At 41.4% G+C, this 20516-nt stretch overlaps 1 protein-coding gene across 2 annotated transcripts in view; it reads left to right on the forward strand.

Moving 5' to 3' along the window:
- Positions 1-20516, forward strand: part of ppp2r5a (protein phosphatase 2, regulatory subunit B', alpha isoform) — a 183110-nt gene that overhangs the window by 133011 nt on the left and 29583 nt on the right. For both annotated transcript variants that reach the window (XM_068044126.1, XM_068044125.1), the window contains 2 exons: positions 7683-7784; positions 11883-11975. In XM_068044126.1, the coding sequence (XP_067900227.1) occupies positions 7683-7784; positions 11883-11975 (195 nt within the window). The remainder of the gene's footprint in view (positions 1-7682; positions 7785-11882; positions 11976-20516) is intronic.

Below are 20516 nucleotides of genomic sequence, written 5' to 3' on the forward strand. Positions count from 1 at the left end.
TAAAAACAAACACTGGAAGTAACATGGCTTTAGCTAAGTAAACAGCAGGAGCCTTGCCAACTACTGGAGTTGTTTACTGTGAAGTGACATGTCTAGATTTATGGTGGTCAAGAGTTGGTTTCGTTTTTGAACTGTTTGCTTGGAGTTCAGTTGGGGTGTAAGCCTGCCAAATGACAGAGGCAACCAACTCATCCTGTTCCACCTCTTTGAGAAATCCTGAGAATCCAGTGTGAGAACTGGAGAAACTGATGCAGCATTTCTCCTGAGAAGCTTCTGTAAGACACTCTCGACATCTCCTGAACGAACTATTTCTGAATAATCCCAGTGACAACTGCATGTGTCTAGTGTCTTATCCTTTTTCCTTCAAGAATTATCAAGTGTTTGGTCAAAGTATTTTTGTTTTTGTAAAGTTGATCTCCGCAGAGAAAGCGTCTTTATTTTTTCTTTAACCAGTGTGTGTATGTTTGTTAGGTTATTTAGAAGAGAATCTATTTATACTTCCATATTTCAACCTGTGTGTTAATAAGCTTTGCATCTTTATTGAATGAGTCTTGTTTTATAATAAATTAATAATTTTGTTTATTAACGAAACCTGTTTGGCAGATTTTTATTCTGAAACTAAATAGATAACATATATAATTGACCATATCACTAACAGGGTAAAACATTCAAATATATGTTGTGATCTGTGGAGAAGTGCATTCCTCCATCCTTGATCATAACAACATGTTGAATAATTACTTTGAGCCAGTATTTACAGTCGAGGAAGAGGAGGTATGCTGAACCTTCCAAGGAAACTAATATTGAATCAGGGATAGAAATTCACCTAAGTTAAAATAAGTAAAGTAACAGTAATAAAATATTGGCACTAAAGAGTGACAGATCCCCAGGACCAGATGATTTCCCTCTGGGGGTTTTAAAGGAAGTAGGTGAGGGCTGTCCGCCAAAGCTCCTCAGTTACCTCCGCTCGTTCCGTGACGAGGTGTACTGCACTGTACAGTTTGATGACTCCACTTCCAATAGTTTCGGAGTGAAGAATGGAGTGAAACAGGGTTGTATCCTAGCCCCACTCATTGGCATCATCTTCTCCATGCTCCTGACCTTCACCTTCCCTGCAGATATGGAAGGAGTCTATTTGCACACTAGGTCAGACGGCAAGCTCTACAACCTATCAAGGCTGAAAGTGAAGACAAAATACATCGTGTCCTGATCTCAGAACTCCTCTACGTTGATGACACTGTGCTAGTTGCTTACACAGAAACTCAGCTACCAAGACTCATGGACTGTCTCTCCCATGCTTAGAGCTTGTTCTCTTTGACTATAAGCATCAAGAAAACTGTGGTCTTGAAACAAGGTCTTGCATCTCAGTCCCTGATCACACTAAATAACCTCACGGGAAGTGGGTATCACATTCTGCTACCTTGGGTCCACAGTGACAGGCAGTCTGTCCTTTCATGCAGGCAAAGGTGCACCAAGAGAAAACGCCCCTCCTAACTGGATTACTTGCTGCATGTCCATCTTTCGTGGATGGAAGGACACTAACGCAGGTTGTGGATGCCCTAACTATAATCTTACAAAGTTTATTTAAGAAAAGTGAGAGAAAAACCACTGAATTGTAGACTAATTAGCCTAACATCGGTGTCAGGAACTTACTAGAATCTATAATTAAGGATAGAGTGACCAAACACCTCGAATATTTTCAGCTGATCAGAGAGAGCCAGCATGGATTTATAATAGTCATGCCTGACGAACCTGCTTGAATTTTTTGAAGAGGTGACTAAAGTAGTGGACAGGGAAATTTCTTTGGATGTTATTTATCTGGATTTTCAGAAGTCATTCAGAAGGTCCTTCTTAAGAAATTGTTAGCTAAAGTTGAAATTCATGGAATTGAAAGCGAATTATTGATCGTTGGGAAACTGGCTGAGTGGCAAGAGTCAGAGAGTAGGCATATTGGGCATAGTAGCGCCAGATCTTTTAGGAGTGCAATAATAAACACTTCTACACGCAAAGGGTGGTAGAAGTTTGGAGCACTGTACTGCAAATGGCAAATGATGCCACATCAATTGTTAATTTTAAATCTGAGATTGGTACATTTTTGTTAACTAAGGGTATTAAAGGATATGGGGCAAAGGCGGATTTATGGAGTTAGGTCACAGATCAGCATAATCTTATTGAACGACAGAACAAACTTGATGGGTTAAGTGGCCTACTCCTGTTCCGATATGAAGCTCGGAATCATTCTTGTAGCTCTCCTCTGGATCTTTTCCAAGGCCACTATATCACACACCAGATGGGGGCACCAAAAGTGGCAAAGTACTGCAAATATGATTTGACCAGCATCCTGTATAGTAACAAAATGGTGTCCTTTGATTTACATTGAATGGCTGTGTTAACACAAACCAGTACCTTGTTAGCTTTAGCTGCAGATTCTTTGCATTGATTGTGAACCTTCAGTGCACAATAACAACTAGATCTTTTTCACTTTCAACCTATTTCACTATTGTTCCCTGCAAATAATACATGTATTCTATGTTAATCCTACCAATATGCATGACACTGCATTTATCTAAATTAAACTACATTTGCCATTGTGTGGCCCACTGCCTTAGCACATCTAAAACTTTTTGCAATTGATTGCATTCCTCTGCCAACTTAACCCTTCTACAGATTTAGACATTATCCTCAAACTTTAATGTCCATATTCCAAACACCACGGTTTAGGTCATTAATAAAGTCAGTGAACAGTATTGGACCTAGGACCATTCCCTGGAGGACACCACCAGTCATGTGCCTTCATCTGCATGCTGCCACTCCACAACTTCATCTGAAGACATGACGTAAATTAAGTGTTAGGACGATCAAAGCCATTATCTTCAGTTCTTACCACAAATTCCGCTCCCTAGCTACCAAATCCATTCTCCTCCTTAGTCACTGTCTCAGGCTGACCCTGATGGTTCGCACCCTCTGCTTCCTATTTGAGTTTGAGTTGAGCTTCCAACTCGATATCCACTCTGTCACAAAGATCGCCTACTTCCACCTCCGTAACATACCCATCTCCACCACTGCCTCAGCTGATCTGTGGCTGGAACCCTCATCCGTTCTTTTGTCACCTCCAGACTTTACCATTGCAATGCTCTCCTGGCTGGCTTCTCATCCTTCACCCTTCATAGACTTGAGCTCATCCAAAACTCCTTTCTGAATCCTAATTCACACCAAACCCTTTTCACCCATTAGCCCCCTGCTTGTTGACATACATCGGCTCACAGTTGTCCAAATCCTCAGTCTTAAAATACTTACCCTTGTGTTCAAATCGCTCCATGGTTTCACCCCTCCCTATCTCCATCTCTACAATCCTACGTTCTACAAATTCTGACCTCTTGTACATCCCTGACTTGCTTTGCCTCACCTTCTGTCGCCAAGGCCCTCCTTAAACCTCTCCGTCTCTCCTCGTTTTAGACGCTCCTGGAAACCTACTCCTTTGACCAAGCTTTTAGTCACCTGTCCTAATATTTTTTTTGGCTTGCTGTCAGTTTTTGTCTGATTATTCTCCTGCAATCGCCTTGGGACATTCACCATGTTAATGGTGCTATACAATTGCAAATTGTTTCATGTATGCTATTTGCAAGGACAAAATAAATGGCTAAGATTTACACCATCTTTGCAGTTAACGTAACTTGCCTTTTGCACAGTGTAGCTTTTTGGTACATCAGATGGTATTTCAGCATATTAATTCAGCAAATGATTAACACAGCTTAAAGGTATTTATATGTACATCCACTTAATTTATAAATAGGATCCTTTTGCTTAAGATGGAGTCACATGCATTTGAATTGTTTATTTTGCAATGTGTTACAAAAATTCCAAGTATCACCTAGACCTGTATATTAATTAGCTTTGCATGCTAAGTGCAGCTTTAGGAATTGCATTATGGAAAGGATATCTGAGCCAAGAAAAGATATGAAAGAAATACATAAAGGAAAAATGGAAATTATTTTCACTAGTTGGTGAAAGGGGGCAAGAGATTAGTACTAGAATTAGGCTTATATCTTCGAGACATCCCAAAGCACTTTAAAACTAATGGATTACTTTTGAAGTGCAGACATTTTTTGCTACGTAGGCAAAAGCAGCAGTTAATTGGCACTTAACAGGGTTCTTGAAGCAGCAAATGAATGAACCACTAGATAATCTGTTTTTGATGGTGTTGGTTGAGTGATGTTGGCCAGGAAATCAAGATAACTCCCCCTACTCTTCTTTGAATAGTATCAGAATCTTTCCGGTTCATCTGAGCAGAAAAACAGAGGCTTAATTTAATGTTTCATTTAAATGATGGCACTTCCAACAGTGCAGCATTCCTTCAATGATGCACTGAAGTGTCTGCCTAAGTTATTTACTCAAATCCATCATGAAACTTGGACCGACAATTTTTTGACTTGCAGGTAAGAGTGCCACCAAGTTGAAGCATAAAGGGGAAGATTAAATGGGATATTTTCTTGCAAAGTGTTACTGGGAAATTACTGCAAGTAGCTTTTGAACAAGTGGATTAGGCCATTGAGGTGGGAAATAGAAAATGACAAAGAAAATTATAAAAGGGTGCACTAAGTAGAGCTGTGCAATTAGAGTGGATGGAGTTAATTCTTTTACAGACACTGAGCCAAATAGCCTCCTACTGGCAAATTCTGGCCTCTTGAGCACCCCTGATTTTAATTACTCCACCATTGTTGTGTGTGCCTTCAGCTGCCTAAGTCCTATTCTCTGGAATTCCCTCCCTAAACCTCTTTGCCCCTCTACCTCTCATTCCTCCTTTAAGATGCTCTGTAAAACCTACCTCTTCGATCAAACTTTTGGTTATCTGCCCTAATATCACCTTATGTGGCTCAGTGTCAAACTTTGCTTTATAATGCCTCTATGAAGCGCCTTGGGATGTTCTGTTGCAATAAAGCCACTCTATAAATAGAAGTTGTTGTTGTACTGTTTTGAATTGTCGATGATTCCACAGTATGGTGCTTAAGGTCATTACCTGTAGGTACATGTTCAGCTTACAACAATTTTATTTAAATGTCCAGTAGGAAAAAAATTAACATTTTACGGCTTAGAGCACTTGTAGTGCAATGGGAAATTGAAGGAAAACTGGCAGTTTTTCTGCTTTAGTCAGCCCATTACTTTTGCTTTCTCTGCCACAATTTGTGTGAGAATACCCTGGGAAGGTTGTCTCCTTTAGATGTGCAAGTCTTGTATCCGATGCTGATTCCATTGCCAAATAACGAGAAATATCCAAGGACGGATGTAGTGATAAAGTGCACAGTCTCTTGCTTTCTCTCTCATCTTAAACAGAAATGCTATTGATCTTACTCTTTAAACTATATTAAGAAGAGACTTGTACTTTTGTGCTTTTGTTTCAGTTCTATTTGGGAACTTCCAACTGTGAGGCACAATTCTTTTGGGCCTCCTTATCTCGAGAGACAATGGATACGCGCCTGGAGGTGGTCAGTGGTTTGTGAAGCAGCGCCTGGAGTGGCTATAAAGGCCAATTCTGGAGTGACAGGCTCTTCCACAGGTGCTGCAGAGAAATTTGTTTGTTGGGGCTGTTGCACAGTTGGCTCTCCCCTTGTCTTTTTTCCTGCCAACTACTAAGTCTCTTCGACTCGCCACAATTTAGCCCTGTCTTTATGGCTGCCCGCCAGCTCTGGCGAATGCTGGCAACTGACTCCCACGACTTGTGATCAATGTCACACGATTTCATGTCGCGTTTGCAGACGTCTTTATAACGGAGACATGGACGGCCGGTGGGTCTGATACCAGTGGCGAGCTCGCTGTACAATGTGTCTTTGGGGATCCTGCCATCTTCCATGCGGCTCACATGGCCAAGCCATCTCAAGCGCCGCTGACTCAGTAGTGTGTATAAGCTGGGGATGTTGGCCGCTTCAAGGACTTCTGTGTTGGAGATATAGTCCTGCCACCTGATGCCAAGTATTCTCCGAAGGCAGCGAAGATGGAATGAATTGAGACGTCGCTCTTGGCTGGCATACGTTGTCCAGGCCTCGCTGCCGTAGAGCAAGGTACTGAGGACACAGGCCTGATACACTCGGACTTTTGTGTTCCGTGTCAGTGCGCCATTTTCCCACACTCTCTTGGCCAGTCTGAACATAGCAGTGGAAGCCTTACCCATGCGCTTGTTGATTTCTGCATCTAGAGACAGGTTACTGGTGATAGTTGAGCCTAGGTAGGTGAGGCACAATAGACCATCTGTAGTTATTACAAGATCAGTTACCTTCAGTAGATTCAAAATGGCAATTGAAATTCATATGAATGTAACATGTTTGGATTTCAACTTCGACATTTATGTGTGGCCTGGAAATATTTGAAATGGGGTCTTAATTTGCCTTAAAATTTTCTTGTTGGTTATAGAATTCCATTACATTGCATTCAAGTTTTTCACTGCATATTAATTAAAGGTATAATTTTGTACACGTTTCCCTCAACTTTTTTGCATGATATCTCTTTATTAATCATACACATATTTAATACAATTTATACAGCATGAATTTATGTTCTGCTAATTGTTTGACAAGAGTTCTTCTAAATTTAATTACAGTGCAGATTTGTTGTGTTTCATTGTAGTAGCATGCAAAAATGAAGCTGAAGAGTCAATCATCAATTAAATAATTGTTTCACTCGAGTGGCTGTTGCTTAAATAGTAAAATTAAAAGCTCCGTCCTCTGCACTTCCATAAAATACCCTTGTTTGGTGAAGTACGTTCAGCGACACTGGATGGGTTAGCTTGAGATGCAGTTTAAATAAATGAGGATGAAGCTTTCAAGAATTTGTATGCAAAAGCTTGTGTTGTGCACATCTGCACCATTGTATAACTCAGCCAGTATCCTGTCAATTTGGGCTATCTAAGATTAGTTGATTTTGGTGTGCTGTTTTATAAAAAGTCTGTGAAACAAACTTTGTGGTGAGTGGGTTATGTAGTTACTATACAATATACAGTAATATCAAATGAAAGATTTTAGACCTTTATACATCATTATGTAAAAGCATACCTATATTTCAACAGACTTTGTTACTCCACTCCAGTATGGAAGCAAATTTACTGCACAATTTCATAATGTTGCTTTAACAACACAGCAGCCAATTCTGGTCCATCCCACAATCAGCAACCATAAAATAAGTTAGCTCCTGCCGAGCCTCACCTTGGTTTAAGTTTCCTTCTGCTACCTGCACCGTGTATTAACTCCTTTTGGCAATTTAGTCACAGGATCATTTAGAATTAACATGTTGGTGACTTTTATCTTCTACCATTTCATCTGCAAGTGCAGCAGGATTCCTGATGGGACAGAATAAAAGCTTGTAAGATTCTTCAGTGTGAAAGGCAAATTTGAAAAAAAATTTATTTTAAAATAACTTAATTGCAAGGGACTTTGGATACTTGAATGCAATGTAGAAAATAATGATATACAAGAATTATTGAAGTATAACCCTTGTGGTTTTAATGAACTTTAGGTATGTGTTTGGGATTTTGTGAGAAAAATTGGAAACTATATTTAACTAATTAGAATAAAGTGGATATTTTATCTGCTTGTTTTCAGATAAATTGAGCACTGTTGCGGCTTTCTTGAAACTTATTACCATAGCCTGTTCTAAAATAAAAACCCATCTCTCAAATTATAATCTTGTTGCAGATTACCTGTAATATTTTCAGAACCCTTCCTCCCAGCGACAATCCGGACTTTGATCCAGAAGAGGATGAGCCATCCTTAGAAGCAGCGTGGCCTCACATGCAGGTAATAAACTTGTAAAAATAGTTTCGTTTCTGTATCATGTCTTTTTTTCCCCTAAATTCCTAGTTACATGTTTAAATACTGTGGATACTTCAGGAAGTCAAAAATGTTGCTGGATTTCACTGTATCGTGTACTATTCACATTTACAACAGAACATGCCTTTCCCCTTAACTTATATCATAGAATGTTTACCGCCCAGAAGGAGGCCATTCGCCCCATCGAGTCCACACCACAATTCAGATCTGCCAGATCAATTTAGCTAGTCCCACTTGTTATGGACAGGTGGGAAATGGTGTGACTGGTTTCCACTGGTCACCTCCCAATTGGCCACAGGTAGTGTTTTGTTTAAAATTAGTGTTTCAGCCCTGTGTTTTATTGGCCAATTAAGCAGACAGTGCCAGGTTTTCTCACGTGTTTAAGCAGAAGATTAAATACTTATTAAGCAATAATACAAAATGTTCACAACACCACCCACGCACGCATTCAGTCTAATGCACACAAGAAAAGATAGATAGAAGGTAAAAAGTAAGGGGCGCTAAGAGTTCAAGGTGTAAAAGCCTGCTGTTTTCAGGAAAATCTTGTGGAATCCTCTTAGAAGGTTAGTTTTAAAGTTGTAGGCCTCTTTGCTGGTCGTCTTGCCCTTTCTGGGTTGCTGAAGTCTCCTGGCAGAGAACACTTCAGTTTGAAGGTAGTGCTGGTATCTCTTAGTTCAATTTTCACAGGTGGAGGAGTTATTCAAAAGGCACTGTCTTATTTCTCTGCTGCAGTTGGTTGCCAGTTCGTCTCAGCAAGGTTCAAATGTCTTAGCTGGAATTGATCTATCTCTCACTCTCTCTCAGCCTTATGCTGGAATTAAAGGTCTCTCGCTCTCTCTCTCGCTGTCTCTCTGTCTCTCTCAGCCCTGTGCTGGACTTAAAGATGGCATTCTCTCTCAGCCTTGTACTGGAATTAAAGATGGCTTTCAGTGTTCTCTCTTTGGGAGATCCCAGACTGATCTTGATGATTGATGTCCTGAACTTGAATGACTATATTAATATATCTCTTATGGTCATTTGAAGAAAATGATACGTTTGTTTTAGAAAGGTTTTGCACCTTCTTTGGAACAAGTAAGATTAACAGATGTTACTCTTACATCAATATCCATTGTTTGCGAGGGATGATGGTTGTGGTGACAGCATTACCAATGTGAGGATTTTAATGTATGTTGATAATAGATAAAGATCTCTATGTTTATCTCTTCGGTAAATGATCTCATAATTTTAATGCTATTCCGTCTGGAAGTGATGCTGTGAGAGTAATATTACATGACTCGTTGAGTTCAGCATGAGCCCATCTAATGATGGGCTTTAATTAGACAGCACTGGCCCTCGATTTCACTAAGCAGCCTTTTAAGTGACTGCTTGCATCAAAGTTAATTTTGATGCTTCCCTGATTGTTTCCATCCTACCTGAAACTACAGCAACACACTCTTGTCGAGAAAGAAGTAGTGCTTAAGCATTTGCACGTAGTATAATTTGCACTCAGTTTAAGTCAGTGAATCTGCTGTTCTGCCAAGGCCACACTGTGTGTGGGCACACACGTGTTTAGCTCTCAAGTTCTCTCCATAAATTCCACAGAAGAGAATGAGCTTGCAAAAAATTACATTCGGTTCTTGGACCTTAACTCATCTTCTCTGATCCTCATCAGAGCTGTTCAAGTATTGCATACTTGTCAATCAGCTCATAGAACTTCCTCATGGAACTCATGGATTGCAATACTCAGTTGATCATTGTCCAATTTAACCCAAATCACCCGTTTTAAACCTGATTGCCTACCCCCACTGAGATTGAAATTCAGGCTTGGGAATTTCCCTCCTCTCCTCACTCACTGTGCCCCTGACCTGTTTTGCAATCCCGCACCTAAGTAGTTTCCTCCACCACTAAGATCAACTTGTGGATTCCTCCCCACCAAGCTTAAAATTTCTACCTGACTTTTGAAACTCTCATACACTGAGACTGAAATGTGGGGCTAGATTTTACTGACCCCCTGACATTGGGTTTCATGGCCGGGGTGGGGCCGGAAAATGCCTCAGAGAGGGCCACCATGCATCCCGACGCTGGGAGGGCCTGGTGCGATATTACCAGTGGCAGCAAGGCCTCATGGAGGCACCCCCCCCCCCCCAACCCCGCCATTTGGCAATGTGATCCTAATTTGAATATTTAACCAAATTTAAAATATTGACTTAATTACGCTCACGTCGTCACCTGATGTCCCACGGCGATCTTCAGCCGGTGGCTGGCACTCCCGCGCCTTCGGATTCGCATCCGGGGAAACGAGGCGCGACACTGGTGGGCGGTGGTGGGGGTGCATTGCCTGTAGCTAAGTTTATCAGTGTTGGCGCGGGTGGTCGTGAATGCGGTTAAATTAGTCTCATAGGTCTAGGGGATGGTGGGAAGGGTTGTAGTTGAATATTTGTGCGGTTTGGGGTGGGTGGGGAAGGTCAGATGGTAAAGGCAAGTGTTTTGGGGGGGGGAAGGGCAAATAATTAAATTGTTATTGGAGGGGTAGGAGAGGGGCAAAATAGATGAATTTATTTATTTTAATTCAATTTATCTTTAAATATTTAAATTAGCCGGTAGGGCTCACAGCCCTTTAAAAATGGCATCAGCGCCTGCACACAGGCAGCTGATTCCATTGCCAGCAACGGACAGCTGCCCCCTCCTCGTGATTGGGGGAGTGGGGGGTGGTGGCCCGCCGCGCGGAAGATTACTGCGGCTCTATAGCATGCCCCTGGATTGGGACATTATCAAGCGCCCACCCACAGAACAAATTACATCCCAAACAAGTGAAATAACTATCCTGGTGTAATTTTCCCCCCAAAATGAGGCCTTTAGCATATCCCACACCTGGCACACACACACACCCTTAATACTGGCTGCAAGGCGCAGCCACGACGAAACCACAAACCATCATGCTGAGATGTTAACCCCTCTGCCGAACCTGAAACATGATGACCCTGTTTGTCACCCACCAATACTTTTTTCCCAGTTGCGAAGAACTGGTCTACTGCCAGCTTAAATTGAAACCAATTTTTTGGCCCTAGTGTGTGAAAATCAGTGGGTATAGCCTCTCCACCCCCTACTGATAGCGAAATTGTACCCTGTGCTGCTCAAGATACCTTTCCTGCACCTGAGAGTAAATTTTAGCCTTTCTGTCTTGGAAACCCAGTTATTATTTCATCATATCCCATCCCCACCTTTCTGAGAGGAAAATCCAAAGAGTTGCTCACCACAACCCCAACCCCCTACTGTGAAGAGTATCTGGGTCTGCTGAGAAAAATTAAGATTACATACAGCATTCAGCAACCACCCACTCCCCCACTAGCTGAAAAGAAAATATGGCCTTGGTGGAGAGAAAGGGAGCATCCATGCTGAATGCTTGGCAGTACCTTTCCCAATTTGTTTTCTTCTCACTCAACCTTTCTTCCTCTCCCCTCTTTCTCTCCATCCTTCTGTCTACTGCCCTGCTTTCCCCAACACCTCCTCCCCATGATGTGCTGCCCATCGCTTTCACTGCTCCACTGTATAGGTATATACTGTTAAACTGTATGTAGAAGATTTTACAATTAATGTTATTTAAAATTTTCTTAAAATAGATAGCTATTTTATAGCACTGACTGAAAAGATGCCTTAGCCAGAAAAGCTGTCATGTCCAGTTTTTAATGTTTGCCAGCTTTGTAGTAAAATTGCAGAACATACAATTAAACATTGAAGATAGTGGTCTAGTACATTGTGGTTCAGAGCAATGCGATATAGATTCACATCGATAATCCGCCACACACTTGAGTTCCTGTGGATTGAGCCGGTTACCCTTTGATGACTAAATAAGAGGTAGTTCTTGAACATCTGAGAAGAGAGGTTTGGAAAAAAATAAAATACATTAGAGAAGCGCCCCCTTTCAAAAGAGCATCAGCACAACCCCTGGTGCTGATAAAAGTGAACTGACGAGGCATGTGAGGGATAATTGTTCACGAGAATAATTTATGCAGGTGCGTGCAGATTTTAAACCTATTTGGGCTAATGGGATTATTTCTGTTAATTGTCGCTTTTTTTTTGTTTAAGCTTGTGTATGAATTTTTCCTGCGGTTCCTCGAGTGTCCTGACTTCCAACCTAGTATTGCAAAAAGGTTCATCGATCAGAAATTTGTACTTCAGGTGGGTGCGTTGAAATTTTTCATGTGGCTAGGTAGATGAACAATTTTGTACTTTTCCGGATCAGGTGCTTGCTCGCATGTCAGGTATTGCCTGCAAGTTAAAGCTCTTTCTGCACTGTCCTACAACAGTAAGCTTTGGTCCACTTCAGAAGAACACCTTCTGTGCAGGAGTGTGTAAAGTGATACTCTCTTTATACTAGGTTTCCTATGTCACATTTATGTTTTTTGCAACATAAGTAGCAAGGCAATGCTGAATCCAAAATCAATTCAAAATCACTTCAACTGTGCCAACTATACCTAGCAACATCCCATTATCAAAATGTTCATTGGAATGGCCCAGGTATTGCAGTCAGCAACAAATGAATGACGCTTGCTGTTCATTGCGTTTCTGACTGCCCACATACTTTTTGTGGGCTTTTGAACAGCAACTTATAGTCATAGGGTGTATGAAGCAGCACAGCAGTCTCTACATGGGATCAGGAACCTATGTGAACAGGACAAGCAACAGTGTGCCCCTTCAACCAATCAGATTGAAGAATTCTCATGCAGCATCTAAAGCAAGAGGTGTAAGTTCAAATATTTTATTCAATGTAAAATCACATAGGAAACAAAATAGAGAGAAAGGATTAAGAGATAGATAAAAGAAATGGAAAGAAAAGTTTTTTAAAAAGTTTTTAAAAGTTTTTTAAAAATCTCCAGTAATAATAAAATCTGAAGGAATGAGACTCCACACTTGTAATTGTAAATTTTCAATGCCAGAGATTGTTTGGGAGTAACTAAGACTTACCAAGTCTTTAAAAATTTACTTATACTTGAATGGACCAGCTTTAACCGCCTTCTGCCATGGTTAATGGGTATCTAGTAGGTGAGTTACTGCAAACTCATGCCCTTACATGTATTTCAATGCAGAGCCTCTCTGCAAAGTGCCGGTATAGCAGTATATATATTGTGGACGAGCTGATTAAATCAGACAGCAGCTTCTGTATTTCTGCATTTTACTGTGTATGTGCGGACACTGGAAATTGCTGTCTGATTTACTTCATAATAACGGTGAGCTCTAATAGCTTCACTGTTACTCATCGTAAAATACGGGCTAAAATGTTTTGGATATGAACATACGAATTAGGAGCAGGAGTAGGCCACTCGACCCTTCGAGCCTGCTTCACCATTCAATAAGTTCATGGCTGAACTGATTACTCCACATTTCCACCTACCCCCGATAACCTTCCACTCCCTTGCTCATCAAGAAGCCATCTACCTCTGCCTTAAAAATATTCAAAGAATCTGCTTCCAATGCCTTTTGAGGAAGAGAATTCCAAAGACTCACGACCCTCAGAGAAAATTTTTTCCTCATCTCTGTCTTAAATGGGCGACCCCTTATTTTTAAACAGTGACCTTTAGTTCGAAATTCTTCCACAAGGGGAAACATCCTTTCCACATCCACTCTGTCACGACCCCTCAGGATCTTATATGTTTCAATCAAGTCACCTCTTACTCTTCTAAATTCCAGCTGATACAAGCCTAGCCTGTCCAATCCTTCCTCATAAGAAAGCCCACCCATTCCAGTTATTAGTCTAGTAAACCTTCCCTTTACTGCCTCCAACGCATTTACATCCTTCCTTAAATAAGGAGACCAGTACTGTACACAGTGCTCCTGATGTGGTCTCACCAATGCCCTGTATAGCTGAAACATAACCTCCCTACTTTTGTATTCAGTTCCCCTCGCGATAAGCGATAACATTCTATTAGCTTTCCTAATTGCGTGCTGTACCTGCATACTAGCCTTTTGCACTTCATGCACTAGGACACCCAGATCCCTGTGCCTCTCAGAGCTCCGCAGTCTCTCACCATTTAGATAATATGCTTCTTTGCTATTCTTCCTGCCAAAGTGGACAGTTTCACGCTTTCCCACATTATATTCCATTTGCCAGGTCTTTGCCCACTCACGTAACCTATCTATATCCCTTTGTAGCCTCCTTATGTCCTCTTCACAAGTTACTTTCCTACCTATCTTTGTATCATCAAATTTAGCAACCATACCTTTGGTCCCTTCATCCAAGTAATTTATATAAATTGTAAAAGGTTCAGGCCCCAGCACAGATCCCTGTGGCACACCACTCGTTACATCTTGCCAACCAGAAAATGACCCATTTATGCCTACTCTCTGTTTCCTTTTAGCTAACCAATCTTCTATCCATGCCAATATGTTACCCCCTATACCATGAGCTTTTATTTTCCGCAGTAGCCTAGATGTGGCACCTTATCAAATGCCTTCTGGAAATCTAAGTACAATACATCCACCGGTTCCTCTTTATCCACAGCACATGTAGCTCCCTCAAAGAGGGAGGCGGCACAGTGGCGCAGTGGTTAACACCGCAGCCTCACAGCACCAGCGACCCGGGTTCAGCTCTGGGTACTGCCTGTGTGGAGTTTGCAAGTTCTCCCTGTGACCGCTTGGGTTTCCGCCGGGTGCTCCGGTTTCCTCCCACAGCCAAAGACTTGCAGATTGATAGGTAAATTGGCCGTTGTAAATTGCCCCTAGAGTAGATAGGTGGTAGGAGAATGGTGAGGATGTGATAGGGAATATGGGATTAATGTAGGATTAGTATAAATGGGTGGTTGTTGGTCGGCACAGACTCGGTGGGCCGAAGGGCCTGTTTCAGTGCTGTATTTCTAAATAAATAAATAAAATAAATAAATAAGCTCCAGTAAATTGGTTAAGCATGATTTCCCTTTCACAAAACTATGTTGACTGCCTGATTACCTTGGATTTTTCTAAATGCCCTGCTATAACATCTTTAATAATAGCTTCTAACATTTTCCCTAAGCCAGATGTTAAGCTAACTGGCCTGTAGTTTCCTGTTTCTGTCTCCCTTTTTGAATAAAGGAGTTACATTTGCTATTTTCCAATCTAAAGGAACCTTCTCCAAATCTAGGGAATTTTGGAAAATTAAAACTAACGCACCCACTATCTCACTAGCTACTTCTTTTAACACCCTAGGATGAAGTCCATTAGGACCCAGGGACTTGTCAGCCCACAGCTTCAACAATTTGTTCAGTACGACTTCCCTGGTGATTGTAATTTTCTTGATTTCCTCCCTCCCTTCCATTTCCTGACTTACAGCCAATCCTGGGATGTTTCTTGTATCCTCAGTAGTGAAAACCAATGCAAAATATCTGTTCAATTCATCTGCCTTCTTCTTATTATCCATTATTAATTCCCCAGACTCACTTATTATAAGACCAACGCTCACTTCGTTATCTTTTCTTTTTAAAATATCTATAGAAACTCTTACTATCTGTCTTTGTATTTTTAGCTAGCTTTCTCTCATAAGAAACATATATTCTGTCCAATCTTCTGACCTGCTTCCCATCTTTGCACAATTATAGGCTTTTTCTTTACGTTTGATACTGTCTTTAACTGTTTTAGTTAATCATGGATGGCAGGTCCCACCCTTGGAATTTTTCCTTCTCGTTGAAATGTTATCTATTCTATGTATTCTGAAATATCCCCTTAAATGTCTACCATTACATCTCTATTGACCTTAATCTGATTTGCCAGTTCACTTTAGCTAGCTCTGCTTTCATGCCCTCATAATTGCCCTTATTTAAGTTTAAAATACTAGTCTTGGACTCACTCTTCTCTCCCTCAAACTGAATGTAAAGTTCAATCATGTTATGATCACTGCTACCTAGGGGCGCCTTAACTATGAGGTCATTAATTATTCCTATCTCGTTGCACAATACCAGGTCTATTATAGCCTGTTCTCTGGTTGGCTCCAGAATGTATTGTTCCAAGAAATTATCCTGAAAACATTCTATGTACTCCTCATCTAGGCTACCTCTGCCTGTCTGATTTTTCCAGTCTTTATGTAGGTTAAAATCCCCCATAATTATTGCTGTACCTTTCTGACAAGCTGCCGTTATTTCTTCCTTTATACCCCGTCCACAGTGTGGTTCATGTTAGGTGGCCTATACACCACTCTCACAAGTGACATCTTGCCTTTATGATTTCTCATTTCTACCCAAACTGCTTCTACATCCTGGTCTCCTGAACTTAGGTCATCTCTCTCTATTGTGCTAATACCATTATTAATAAACAGAGCTACCCCTCCACCTTTTCCTAGCTTCCTATCTTTCCTAAATGCCATGTATCCTTCAATATTCAGGTCCCAATCTATGTTGTCCTGCAGCCAAGTCTCTGTAATGGCTATCAGATCATACTTATTTATTTCTATTTGCGCTCTCAATTTATCTGTTTTATTTTGAATGCTACATGCATTCAGATGCAGCGTCTTTAGTTGTGTCCTTTTATTATTTTTGTAACCTCTAGCCTTATCTGTTGATTTACTCTTAGATTTGTATGCTCTGTTCCTTCCTGTCACAGTCTGTTTATCAGTTCTCATATTAATACCTTTCTCTCTTGCCTTGTCTCTACTCCTTGATTTACCATATCTTCCCACATTTGATCCCTTGCCCCCACTACTCAGTTTAAAACCCTCTCTACTTGCCTAGTTATGTGGCTTGCTAGAACACCGGCCCCAGTACGGTTCAGGTGTAGACCATCCCAACGGTACAGCTTTCCCCAGTACTGGTGCCAGTGTCCCACGAACCGGAACCCACTTCTGCCACAACAGTCTTTGAGCCATGCATTCATTTCTCTAATCTTCTTTGCCCTATGCCAATTTGCACATGGCTCAGGTAATACTCCAGAGATTGTTAGCTTTGAGGTTGTTCTTCTTAATTTGGCGCTTAGTTCCTCATACTGACTTTGCAGAACCTGTTTCCTTGCCCTGCCTATGTCGTTTGTACCTACATGGACCACGACGACTGGATCCTCCCTCTCCCACTGTAAGTTCCTCTCCAGCCCTGAGCAAATGTCCCAAACCCTGGCAACACAGCCGTCTGGACTCTCGCTGTTTGCTGCAGAGAACAGTGTCAATCCCCCTAACTATACTGTCCCCTACAATGACTATATTCCTTTTTGTCCCTCCACTTGAATGGCTTCCTATACCATGGTGCCATGGTCAAGTTGCTCATCCACCCTGCAGCCCCCACTCTAATCCAAACAAGCTGAAAGAACCTCAACCCTGTTGGACAGTCGCAAAGGCTGAGGCGCCTGCACTCCTGCCCTCTGTGTCCCCTTACCTACCTCAGCTGCAGCCACACTCTCCTGTCCCTGACCACACACCAAATCAGAAGACCCTATTCTGAAGGGTGTGACCGCCTCCTGGCACAAAATGTCCAGGTAACTTTCCCCCTCCCTGATGTGTCGCAGTGTCTGCAGCTCGGACTCCTGTTCAATGACTTTGAACCAAAGTTCTTCGAGCCGCAAACACTTACTGCAGACGTGTTTGCCCTGGATCACCCTGGCATCCAGGAGCTCCCAGATGCTGCAGCCATGACACATCACCTGTCTAAATCCAATCCCTGGTATCACTCGTTCTGTCACCATATGCAGCTTTGTGATTGAAATATATCAGCTGTACACATTGGGTGCTCTGATGTTCCCTGACATTTGGTACACTGCTGCAGTATGCTTCTAATGGCCTAGAAATTCAGGCATGCCCAGCTCCTGAATAGTGAGGCCCGAGGCACACCTGATATTGGGTCTCCGACCTCATTTACATCAAGCTGGCAAGCTGTGGACACTAACGGGGAGCTTTAGAGACCATATTGCACCTGAAATACAGTTGCTGTACAGCCAAATTTCTAAGCCAACATTCCTTGCATGGTAAATGTGCACAAAACTAACTTAAAATATTACTTAACTGATAGATCTCTACAATCATTAGTGCAAATAGTTAACCTTTTCACTACTGCTGTGTTCATTCTGTTTTTGAGGTTCCAATAATGATAGCTTCTTGTCTTTTGAGTAGGCCCTATTTGTGCTTGCAGTCAAATGAATTTGTCTGATTTTTTTTTTTTACTCCTGTACAGGGTTCATGGCATCCTGGGTGCCCAATAATTTCTTTTTGCTCATGGATGTTTGCTCTGGAGACCTATTATGATGTTTACCAAATGCTTTTCATTTTTACAAAATAATTTTAGAAGTAAATATGGCTTTTACCCCTTTAAGATTTCTTGGCAGGAGAAAGAAAAGCATTGACGTCAGTGAGCAGAATGCAGATTTAGTACAGGGATGAATACTGAAGGCAGACTTGACCTTGCTGGATGCTGTTCAGTTAGGCTGCTACAATTAGTTCGAAATATTTTGATAGAAAGAGAAAAAAAGGTGAAACATTTCTGACTTAATTTTTGTTCACAATTTTCAACAAAAATTTGTAAGCATTTTATACAGTAAAATGAATGCAAGTTTGAAAGTTAATGTATAGTAGTTTTCTTTTAAATGTCCCTCTTAGTTGATCTCCGGCACATTCTCCTCCTTTGAGCATCTCACCTTGTTCCATCTCTTGCCTGTCCTTTAAAATATTAATTGTCTAGCTCCTCCGAACCCCACCTGATGTTATCCTCTCTCCTCTTATCCTTCCATCTTTGCACTGAACCAAATTTCTAAGCCAACATTCCTTGCATGGTAAATGTGCATAAAACTAACTTAAAATAATACTTAACTGATAGATCTCTACAATCATTGGTGCAAATAGTTAACCTTTTCACTACTGCAGTGTTCATTTTGTTTTTGAGGTTCCAATAGTGATAGTTTCTTGTCATTTGAGTAGGCCCTATTTGTGCTTGCAGGCAAATGAATTTGTCTGATTTTTTTTTTTTACTCCTGTACAGGGTTCATGGCATCCTGGGTGCCCAATTAATTTTAATCTTCACTGCATCTTCCCTTGCCCCCTCCCCTGAATTGCGTGGTATCCTGTTCTCCCTAAACCTCTCTCTTCCATGTAAACTCCTACCGATGTGCACGGCTATTCCCTTGACCCCACCATCTCCTGTGGCCCCTCTATCCGGGATAGGCGGGAATGTGGAGTCGAGGTTGCAATCCGATCAACCATGATCTTATTGAATGGCGGAGCAGGCTTGAGGGGTCGAGTGGCCTAATTTGTATGTTGGTATGTATGTACACTTAAAGCATCTCTGCTCCTTTGGTCTCTAGGATACAAAAGGCCATAATTGCAGACTTTCAAGGGCACTCCTCCAGTGTCTGTTCCTGGAAAAAACTTTTTTTTCCCCTCTTCCCACAAACCGCTTACACCTGCTTTGTCTCAACAGCCAGCCATTGCTTCATCATTTGCCACTGTACTTATGCTGCCATTTATCTTCTCAACCAGTCTGTGACATCCATCTTCGATGCCCTTGTCCTCAGCAAAACTGTTGCACATTCTAATCAATCCCTTACTATCATCTCGATTTTTGCTCCTTCAAGTTCAAAGGGCACAGACTTATTCGCGTCAAGCCATCCATTATCAGATATGGATGGACCAGATCAAGTGCTATTAGGTCTCGGTTTCCTCTTCAAAAACCACCTGTTGCTACTGTATCATCCCAGAAAGCAAAGATAACTTCTGGATTCTTCTCTCCACTATCACCCTTCTCCTTAAACCACTGTACCCTGCCCCCTTCACCCGTGGTTCCAACAAGCATGAGGAGTGCATGAACGTCTTTGTCTCGAAGATTAAGATCATCCTTTCAGCTGCCTCTGCTGCTTCTACATACCCTAACCCCACACCCCCCCTCCCCTGCCTATCTCTCAACATCGTTTTTGTCATATCTCCTCTCATGCCTTTTCTGAGCTCAATTTGCAAATGAGACATGCCTGTTATCACTTGCTCCCATTCTTACTTAACTTCCCTTCCAGGTCTCCGTGCTATATATACAAGCAGAAGTTACCTGTCTCACTGAGTTGAGATATTCTGTTTTATAATAACAGGAGCAACAGATAGTTTTATCTTCCCAGCATTGCTCATGGACAGAAATGAAGTGTCTCTTAACTGAACTCTATCTGCTTCTGTCCAACTCTAATTTTATGTTTCTGTTGATATCTCATTTCTTCCATCATTCCTTCACATCTTTCTTCCTTCCCTCTGTTTGTTTTGTCATGGATGTTGTCAAGATTCTTGAATGTTGTGACTGCACCTATCCAGGCAAGTGCAAATATTCCATCACTTTTTTGGCTTGTACCTTGTTCATAAAGAAACCTCTCACCTCTGAGTTATGTCGCTTTGATCTATGTCAATCTAGGAAAAGGACAGACTTTTTGACAGCATGAGAAATACTTCAATAATAAAATTAGTATCCAAACACCAAAAAGCCGTCTGGCTTTTGGAAATAGCAGTCAGACAGCAAAAGGCAGCGGTGAGAGGAGCTTCTGCTCTGGAATTGTGGGACAGAACTCCATATTCAGCATTCAATATTTTCGTATCCTAATCTGAAGCCAAGTTTGTATCATTTGAACTAAGAGAATCTGATCATAATTGTTGCTCTATATTTTTGCTTTGCCATGGAATAAAGCACCTTAATTAATCAAACCAAACTTTGCCTCACCTATTTTAACTGTCTGATATGGTGCCGGGCTATCCAGTCCAGATTGTAAGGTGATGCTGTTGTTATATCCCTGATCATGCTATTTTACAAG

The sequence above is a fragment of the Heterodontus francisci genome, chromosome 13, assembly GCF_036365525.1.
Source record: "Heterodontus francisci isolate sHetFra1 chromosome 13, sHetFra1.hap1, whole genome shotgun sequence".
NCBI lineage: Eukaryota > Metazoa > Chordata > Chondrichthyes > Heterodontiformes > Heterodontidae > Heterodontus > Heterodontus francisci.